The sequence below is a fragment of the Prunus mume genome, linkage group LG2 (assembly GCF_029339155.1).
Source record: "Prunus mume cultivar Tortuosa linkage group LG2, ASM2933915v1, whole genome shotgun sequence".
Lineage (NCBI taxonomy): Eukaryota > Viridiplantae > Streptophyta > Magnoliopsida > Rosales > Rosaceae > Prunus > Prunus mume.
Genome location: NC_142699.1, coordinates 41,327,155 through 41,337,721, shown reverse-complemented (window position 1 = coordinate 41,337,721; position 10,567 = coordinate 41,327,155). Strand labels below are relative to the sequence as shown.

Genomic DNA, 10,567 nt, shown 5'->3' with positions numbered 1-10,567 from the left:
TCCTCCAACCTCAAATTTTTTTTCCTCCAACATTGAAGACTCATAATTTGAGTCCACAACTTTATTAAACTGTTTAAGAATGATTAACCCATAATTTTTTTTTGTCATTAATTTTTCTTGACATTATTTTTATTTCAACATTTATGATTTAATTTTGTAAACATTTTGACCTAAAAAAATTAAAATTCCAAAGTATAATAGAATTTCACTTAAAAATAAAAACAAGTACAACCTAGCTTTTGCAATAAATTAAAAAACCACCCAGCTTTTTTCAACCGTTAGATTCCAACGTCTTTCTTTTATGAAGCTGCCATGTGTCTTTCTCCTTTTCGCATGGGCTGCAAAACAGAGCTTTGGGCTTCACACAAATTACTAGTCTAGGCAAAACTTAGACTGGAATTCTACCCCAAATTTCACCTTTCTCAAATTTCCACCCCTCAAAATACATGGGTTGGAGAAGAATTTTGGACTCAAAACTGAAAATTTGGGTTTTTCCACCCCAATGGTTGGAGATGGTCTTGGGGAAGGGAACAACATAATACAATTCAGCTGAAGTTTTCTTTTGTATATAGGAAGATAAAGTAGGTTTACCAAGATGAGGCAAATACCATAAAACTTTGGGTAAAAAGGAAAGAAAAAGGACGTATATAAATTTGTAAGAACAAGACATGAAGCCAAGCCAATCATGAAATTGATGAATGATGAAGTTGCTTTGTCTAGCCGGTAAGTAAAATTAAAGCGCAGCCAAAAAATACAGCAGAGCAGAAGAGTGACGTGGTGAACCAAATCCGAGAGCTCACCAAACAGTGTGCCTCGTCGTATCATATATAAATACCAAGAGGAACATCGTCTCCTTCCCTCCGATCTCTCTCTCCGGTCACTCGCTTAGGGTTTTTGCACCCTCTCTCCAGCTGAGAGTTTAGGGTTTTGAGCTAAAGCTGGGCTTCTATCCCTCTCCCAGGGTTCACATTCAAATCTGGTTTCAGCTATACAAACTCCGTTCAATTCAAATTTTCTATCTTCCAGGTTCTGGTATTTATTTTGTTATGATTCCTCAGCTATTCAAAATATGTAATTTTATATGTAGCTTAGAATTGGAAGTGTTTGGCTGTTTAGAGATTTGAGACCAAAAAGAATAACTTGCCGGGCTGCTTTAGGGTTTTTATCAGTTCGTAGAGGGAATTTGAAAGGGACGTAGAATTGGTTGTTTCTGGTTGTGGTTGATTGTCTGGTGTGCTTGAGAATCAACTTAGCTATGGCTTCATATAAGCCGTTCCCTCCCCAATCGTCATTCGGGCCGCCGCCAAATCAAAACCCTCTTACACCAACACCACCGCCACCTCCTCCACAGAGAGGCAATCAATATAATCAGAATTGGGGTTACAATTACAATCATAGTAATTACGGCCCTCCAAGAACTCAACACCCTCACCCACAACCACAATACAATTATCCACCACTGCCTCCGCCGCCCGAGTCTTCGTACCCACCACCGCCGCCCCCTCAAGCTCCTCCAGTGGCACAAAATAAAATGCCTTTACAGGCTCCACAAGCCCCCATGTACTACCAGAATTCTCAGTATTCACAATATAGTCACCAACCAATCCAGCCTTTACAGCAGCCACCGCCTCCGCCCCCACCACCTTTTTCCCCGAGTTCCTCTGCCCCACCGCCACCACCACCCCCGGGTTCACCACCACCACCCCCTCCACAAAGTAAGGATGGTGGGGTAGATAGAGGTTCCCATGAAAAAGGGGCTTCCAGGGAGGTATCGGTGTCAGGGAGGGGTGAACATGGGCATTTGAATCATGGGGTTCCTCAAAAACAGCATAAGCCCCCTGTTCCTTCAATGCAAGTGAAGAAAGCGAATGGGCCTCCAGGGAGATTGGAGACAGAGGAAGAGAGGAGATTGAGAAAGAAGAGGGAATTTGAGAAGCAAAGGCAAGAAGAGAAGCATAGGCAGCAGCTAAAGGATTCCCAAAATTCAGTTTTGCAAAAGACACAGATGTTGTCTTCTGGGAAAGGACATGGGTCTATTGCGGGGTCACGAATGGGGGAGAGGAGGGCTACTCCATTCTTGAGCGGCGAGAGGACTGAAAATAGGCTGAAGAAGCCAACAACATTTGTATGCAAGTTGAAGTGAGTATGTTAACAATGACTTACCTTTGTTTGAAGAACACATTTTGCTTTGTTTTAATTGAAATTAATCTTTTCCTGTTTTGATGGAAACTGATTACGTGATATATCAATAACAGTTTTATTAGATGTTTTTTATTAATTCCCTTACAGCTTAAGTTGAACTTGTACTTTTTAGAGTTCGTCATGTTTATTAGAACACAATGATCCAATTTTAGCAATACACCATATTTTGAACTCGTCTAAAGCTACTGGTGGTATGCTGAACCTAATAATAGGTGGATAAGACTCCAAACTTTTCTTATTCAGCCTTTTATTTGTTTATCATATTGTGAAACACCATTTGAGATGAATCTTATATATTCTATATGGCTAAGCAATGCTGTTTTAGTTCAGGCCAAAACAGAACAATGTACTTTTAGTTAAAAATAGTGTTTGTTCATCCCTCTGCTTGTCAAGTACTTTCATTGTTTACTCCGTTAATGACTTCAATCTAACTTGTATGCTCTTTGAAGATTTCGGAATGAACTTCCAGATCCAAGTGCACAGCCAAAGCTCATGTCTTTGAAGAAAGACAAAGATCAGTAAGTCATCTCTTTGTTGCTCAACCTTTTGAACATTTGTACATTTAGGCTTGCATGTGTATGCAATGCATGTTGCTTGTGCATGGACCTTTGTAATCTTGTTGAGGTTGTAAGAATGAGTAATTGGCATCATATGATTGCTGGTTTTCAGATGGAGGAATTAATTGGAGCAATTAGAAATTGTTTAGGAAAGAAGATGAATTTCTACTGCACTTGTACGGAAGATGCGGTTAATGGAGATAATTTTGTTATGCTATTTTCTACAAATAGGGGGGTATTTCAGTAAATGTGGCAAAAGGCAGAGAGCTTAAGATGATTGAAAAGAATGGAAAAGACAAGGGAAGAACGATTTACTGATGAGCCACATAGCATTTATCTTACTGGGGTGTATGGAAGACTAGCAATGAACTTTGTTAGTCTGGTGAAGCAGCAAACCTATCAGTATTTATGGACTGGATACAGCCTGAAACTTGATGTTAAAGTTAAACTGCATGCATCAAGTTGGCTGATCAAGAAAATATGAACAAGCAGAGCGGTTCACATGTCGTTCTTGATTTAGAAGATAATATCCAGAAAATGTTGGTCTGGTGGTGGCATTGACTTTCGTAGGTCAGGTGATATTATGTTTTTTTGTTGGAGGGGGCGGAGAGGATAGTCTGGGATGAGTTTTTTCATGTTTTAGCACTCATTACTATGGCTTAAATTTCAGTGAGAGTCTGGAACTCAGCATACATGTTTGGTTTTTGTTGAAGCTCGCACTATGGAAATCAAATCTGATTGTTGAATAATGGCATTATGACACATGATCAGGAGTAGAATTATTTTCCCTTGTTATCTTTTTATCAAATTCCAAAATCAAATCTATTATTATTTTGTGGTAATTTTTGCAATCTTCCCTCCCTCTCCCAGATATACAAAATACACAATAACATCGCTGGAGAAAACATACAAGCCCAAGCTTTTTGTTGAGCCAGATCTTGGGATACCTCTTGACCTGCTTGACCTCAGTGTATACAAGTATCATTACTCTACAGCCCTAACCTTTTTAAGACATCAGTAGTTTTTATTGCATGACAATACTGAATATCTGTTTTTTTTCCTGGTTCAATCAGTCCTCCAAGTGTTAGACCACCCCTTGCTTTGGAAGATGAGGAATTATTGCGGGATGATGTAGCAGCAACCCCTGTGAAAAAGAATGGCATCAGAAGAAAAGAGCGGCCTACCGATAAAGGGGTTGCATGGCTGGTTAAAACACAATATATATCTCCTATTAGCATGGACTCTGCGAGACAGGTAGTCGATTAATGCTCCATTTTAGATGAGCAGTCTTTCTTGAAATATACTGGTGAGCTATGTTATAAGTACGTGCATTGGCATCTGCAGTCTTTAACTGAAAAACAAGCAAAGGAACTCCGGGAAATGAAGGGAGGTCGCAACATTTTGGACAACCTTAATGACAGGTTTGCTCTTTGCCTACCTACCTTGGTGATCATATAACCAATGTCCATTACTCATGTCAATTAATTACCCTGAATCATTTTTCAGGGAAAGACAAATCAAGGAAATTGAGGCATCATTTGAGGCCTGCAAGTCACGCCCTGTTTATGCAACCAATAAGAATTTATACCCTGTTGAGGTTCTACCTCTGTTGCCTGATTTTGAGCGGTATGGAGTATCTGATTTTCTGTTTAAATAAGATAAACATTTATTACTTTAGTCTTTCGTACACAAGCCCGTTATGTGCTGATCTTAATTAGTAAATTTATTATACGTAGTGGCAATGGCTTATGGTTGAAGTCAAGCTTGAGCTCTCATGAAAAGCTTGTTATTTCAGAGTCCAGACATTTTGAAATCAAAATCATCCATATTCATGCATGAGCATGCATACATGCAGATTATAGATATTTTTCAATGATGACCAATTAAGCTGGTGGCTGGTTAATTGAAAACCTAAAACATTTATTTATGGCAGTCATATAGCATTCTAGAATATTCGCACATTAACTTGGGGCTGTTATTGATGATACTTTTGTAATAGGTATGAAGACCAATTTGTCCTTGCAGCATTTGATGGTGCTCCTACTGCTGATTCAGAAATCTACAGCAAATTGGACCAGTCCGGTCATGACGCTTATGAATCAAGAGTGAGTTGGGATGCATGCAACCAGTTATGGTCATAAATTTAGATTCTCTTTTTTTTTTTTCAGGTCAAATAAAATCAGATTCTCAAACCTTCAATTTAAAGAAAATCTTCATTTCTGGATTCTGCAGCCTGCTTCACATTATAATAACAAGTGAAAGCCCCAAAAAGTGAACTAGAATTGAATCCAAAAAACAAATAGAGGACCATCAAAATTGCTTGAATTGATTTAGGTGAAAGGTTTGGAAAACAAACAAAAGAGCTAAAATAATCTGTATCCAACTATACCCATAATTGAAGCAGTATTCCTTCATTGTCTGTTAGTGTGTGTTAGATGGTGCTTATTCATTTAGAGGGAAATAATTTAAGAGTTGCCTTTATCCCTTGATTGCATGAATTTTACCTTAAGTATGTGTTGAATTGTTGCAATTTACTAATCAAGTTTTCATTTCGGTTAGGAAAATAATTTAAAGAATTGCCTTTGTATTAGGTAATCATGTCATCCCACAACACATATCCCTAGGTTTACATGAAGTTGAACCTTTCTTATCTATGTTCTTTATGTTAATTTTTCCTGGCCGTTCTACTCTCAAATTGAATGTATCTGTAGATTGAGCGGCTCTTTTTCTTTTTACTTATAGTTTATCCGAATCCACCTTCCATGTGAATTGGCAAAAAAGAACTGCCAATAATGCTACTCCTTTCTTTCTACTATCTGTTCATATCCAAATATCATGTTTTCTTTTTCTTTCTTTTTTCAGTCAGAAACCCTGGCTTTGGAAGAAAAACATTGTGTTACAGTAGATATTATGTGCCAAAGATGCGTTGGCCTGACAGAAGTTTTAATATGTGATGGCTTTGTCGATTGTCATTTACATCAAACTTAGTCTGCATCTTCTACATTGTTGTACTTGAATATTTTCATATTTTGTCATGATCCTATAAGTGGCTACTGGTGCGTTATGATCTCATCCATCATCATCTATTACAGGCCATTATGAAAAGTTACAAGGTAACAGGCGCAGATCCAGCTAATCCGGAGAAATTTTTGGCTTACATGGTCCCTTCGCCAAATGAGGTAGACATGCTTTTTTTGACTTCTAAATCTGAAGATTAGCATTAACAGTTTATAGGCTGATCTCATGGCTCATATACTATTTATTTCAATGGTGGCAGCTATCAAAAGATCCTTATGATGAATCTGAAGATGTTTCTTATTCTTGGGTTCGCGAGTATCATTACGATGTATGTACCATCCCCATGGTTTTGAGAAGTTATTAAGTTAGCTTTTGATTGCTTATTTAATGATATTCCTTTTGATGTCTCAACAGGTAAGAGGTGATGATGTGCATGATCCCACAACATACCTTGTTTCATTTGATGAAGAAGAAGCACGCTATGCGGTATCCCTTAGAATCGATATTTTTATCTTTATTACATGTGCATTTATTAATTGCTCTTTGCTTCTGTTTTTTGGTTTTGTTTTGAGTAACAACTCATCAAGATTATCCTTTATAAATTTTCCATTCACAATGCAGCCCCTTCCCACAAAGCTTGTCTTAAGGAAAAAGAGGTCCAAAGAGGGAAAAACCAGTGATGAGGTTGAGCATTTTCCCGCACCCTCAAGAGTGACTGTCAGGCAGAGATCCACTGTTGCTGCAATTGAACTAAAGGATTCAGGGGTACGATGATAAGCTATTTGTTGAAATTTAAATTCATTTGGTATGCGGTTTTAGTCATCAAATGATTTGAATAATTGCATATACACATAATTGGCTTGCTGCTTTCAGGATTATTCAAGGGGATCTGTGTCAAATTTGAAAACAAGACGCTTTGATGTTGAAGATACCCTTGAAAGACCACGGAAAATTTCACGACACCAAGATATTGATGAATATAGTGGTGCTGAAGATGATTTATCTGATTAATTTATCTGTTCATGTAATTGTCGCTGACTGTCTTGAAGACTTGCAGATTATTCCCAAACTGCGATCGGATGCTGCTTTGACGTAAAGGCAAGTGTGAACTAATTTGGCCGCTTCTTGTTGGGATGTCCATTCGAACCTCAAATATCTACCTGTATCCTTAGCCAGAAAACATTTTCCCTTAGATACCATGTAAAGGGTAAGATGAAAAAGAAACCTTGTAAAGAAGTTAGAGTGTTAGAATGTTTTGGCCTTGAGTAAAGTTCTATCAAGTTTATCTAGAAAAGAATAGGGTTTTCCCAGCAGTTCTAACTTATGTCCTTTTACTTGGTTAGATAATGGTATTACAATTAATATTGTTTAGCTTCTCCCGTGATTTTCAGCAATAAATTGTGTGCTTATTATTCTATTGAATATTGATTTTGTTGCCAACGGGGTCTAGGTCAGTGAAAAATGGCATTGACTTGCAGACTAGAGGTCTCAAGTTCGAACCCTCAACGGCATCATAGTTGTGTGTGTGAGAAATCCTCCTCCCTTGTAATTTAGACTATCACTTGTACTAAAAATATATATATATATATATTGATTTTGTTATGAATATATTCCATTCTTTATGGTTAGATTTTACTGCACTATAAATCTGTGAATTGTCAGAATCATTGCACATTCTGAAAATGTCCATGAGCATAAGCAGTCCATCTTGCATTGCCTGGTATAAAATAACAGCAATAGTGACAAAGACACAACAGGGCACGGTTGGGTGATGAACCCGAAAATGAGAAAATCTTGATTTAGGTTCCATTACTTTTCAACTCGAAAATGAGACACATTAAATATTAAATATATATTTTTTTTTTCACTATATACTAATTTTTCTTTGTATTTTTTAGGTTTATATAATAGAAAATGTAAATAACAATGATGTAAACAAAAAACAAAAACAAAAACTCTTGAGCCTAAAATTTTTAAGGCCTTGTGAGGAATTTGCAAGAGTGTAAGATCAAAAACTTACTTGGAAAGGAAAAATTGAGGGTCCATTTGATAATCATTTCAATTTTAAACTATTTAAAATCAGTCAGTGTTGCTTCATAATACGGCTACCTGGGTCATCCATAAAATGCAACAGTTTGATGTATTTTATTACATACGGTTCAACAAAAATCACGAAAAAAAAGGGTTCCTCAAAGATTTTTTTATTTTAAATTAATAGTGATGCCTGAGAGATATTGAAAAAAGGCGCGGCCGAACTTACAAGAGCGCAAGTAGGCAACAGAACAAAGTTGGTATAAAGAAGATTGGGCTACACCCAGAAAGACCCAAAGAAAACAAGTCACAAAAAATACACTTCACATCACATCAGCAGCCATATTCCTCAATATAGTGGAGTAAGAATAGTCTTTGAAATCTGAAGTGACAGAAGCCCATAAAGCTGCCCAGAATTTAAGTATATCCCATAATTCACCAACGCCCACTCCCTTTCCTCTTTAGGTTTTCAAACCCCAATTTGGAATACTAGGCCTTAAACTCACAAGTTTCCTAAACCTTATAGCCCTTCATAGGGCATATGAAGAGCAAGAAATTACATTCTGTCCTACATCTCCTAAACTTAAGAGCATAATAGAAGAATCAATCCGTATAATTAAGAAAGTTAAAGGACAAAAACGATCTGGAGGAACATTACTAGATCTGAGATCGTGAATCCCATAGCCAAAGGAATCAACCCAAAAAATCATCACATATATCCAAAATCAGAACTATCATCTACACAAATGCATTCTTATCATCAAACCGAAAGCCAGCTGCACAGAGAGTCAATTGCGCATTAAATATGCATAGAAATCTTCAAGCTACTACTTGATACTAAGGGCTAGTTTGACGTTGATGTGCTGTAAAAATAATCGCCATCATATTTGCTGTGAGAGAAATCAATTGTGAAATAAAACAGTTTGGCGTTTAATAAACTTTTTGTTAAAAGTGATGTTGGTATAGTAATCAGTTTTTGAGTGTTTAATAAATTTTTGTGTGAAAATGTTGTGAGTTGTGTATAATGACTAAAAATAACATTATGGTGAAATAAGTCTTCTATGCAAGTGTTTAAAATTCTCCAGTTAAATAATGAAATTATTTAGGGGATTGGTCTTGGGTTTGAAATGGAGCATTTAATTAAAAAGCATAATTTTTTTTTTCCTTTTTACTCAAGTTGTTGTTATCTTTGTAGTATGAAATGAAATGGGTTGGGTTTCACTCTCTCGAGTCTTCACTAATAAGAAATAAGAATTTGGTTCTTAACAAGCAGGAACAACGAATTGTCCATTTAAATAATCAAATTATGAGGTCTATATTGGTTTTTGGGTCACCTTTAAGAAAAGCACAGTGTTTCTTGTTCAACTCAAAAACCTTTACCTTCCATTTCTAAAGTTGTTTTGTCTCACGCCTTTCCAATCATTTTGTCTTCCAGTTGTCATTGCCGAATCAGTAATTTGAAGGACGATCACAAGGTCTGTTTTTGGGGTTTCTCTAGAGAATATGTGACTGTGCAATCAGTATTTCTAGGGTTTAAAGGAAGAATGATAATAATAATCTTACTTGTCACTGCTATCATATCAATTTGATTTGTAAATTGTACCATAATCAGTGGGCTTCCCTATGTCTTTTACCCAAGTCTTTGCCTTTTAGAGAATGCTTCAATTAATCCAACAAGAAAAATTGAAGAACAAGTGGAAGAGAAGGCGAAGAGGGAGCTCTAATGAACGTGGAAGAGAGTGATGGGAAGGAGAAGAGAGACGTGAGCGTGAAATAGATGGGGTTATTTTCAAAATTCTGAAATTTTCATTAAAGTCCAGCACCTCTCCAAATTGACTATCGCATAATTAAAAAATGGAAGCAGCTATCCCAAATTGCTTTACCTCACAACAATTATTTACAAAAAGTGATTTTTTTTTATCCTTTACCAAACATGCTCCATTTTTAAAAATTTCAAAATAATCACTTATAGTCCCAAATAAGCAATGCCAAATAGGCACTTAGATTTAGGTCCTCATAGAAAAACAATATATCATATGTTTTAGAAAAATAAATAAGTGACATAACAGTTACCCCGAGCACAGATCACATTGTCCGTAGTGGTCAAAGACATCCTCATCTCTTTCACCTATTTAGAAACACATAAATTAAAGAAAACAAACCAATTGAATATAACTGAAAGATGATGGATAACGAAAAGTTAATCGTACCAACACATCAATAGTTAAAAAGTCACTCTTCACGAGAGAAATGATTGAATCTTGCAACCTGTAAAGCACACATTTTGAGCTTTAAACTATCCTACCCCAAAGCAGAAACATGAAAGAAACTCATGCTTAGGTTACACAGTGCTACAGTCGTTTAAATTGACATACACTGCATAATTTGATTAAAGTACCCACCGTAACGCAGGCCAAAGGTGAATGCAAAGCTCCCAAATAACAAAAAATAAAAAATATGCATAATTTAGTTTGAATTTTGATTGTTTAACATTTGTTTTCCTTAATTTTCCAAGCAGCCGACAGGATTAAGAAACTCAAACTAGTAGAGACTTCTCACTAAAAAATTTAAAAAAATCGAGTAGAAATTGAATGGAGTGTGAACCAGCTCAGTAGGAGAGCGGGACATGTCGACGTACAACTCAATGTGCTGAATCAATTCGGTGGTTTTGGCCATTGCTAGAGAATAGAGAGGTTTCAGGGTTTAGGAAATATTGAAGAAAGGGGAGGTTGGTTCGATGTTGTAGACTTGTAGGGATA

At 36.5% G+C, this 10,567-nt stretch overlaps 1 protein-coding gene across 1 annotated transcript; it reads left to right on the top strand.

Annotated features, from left to right (window-relative positions):
* Positions 1 to 680: 680 nt before the first annotated feature.
* Positions 681 to 7,199, top strand: LOC103322535 (protein PAF1 homolog). Its single transcript, XM_089045329.1, has 12 exons — positions 681 to 2,139; positions 2,652 to 2,720; positions 3,630 to 3,737; positions 3,833 to 4,013; positions 4,104 to 4,180; positions 4,266 to 4,385; positions 4,759 to 4,864; positions 5,852 to 5,938; positions 6,037 to 6,105; positions 6,192 to 6,263; positions 6,399 to 6,542; positions 6,651 to 7,199. The coding sequence occupies exons 1-12, from the start codon at positions 1,256 to 1,258 to the stop codon at positions 6,786 to 6,788; spliced, it is 2,055 nt and encodes a 684-aa protein (XP_088901455.1). The 5' UTR covers positions 681 to 1,255; the 3' UTR covers positions 6,789 to 7,199.
* The last annotated feature ends 3,368 nt before the right edge of the window (positions 7,200 to 10,567 follow it).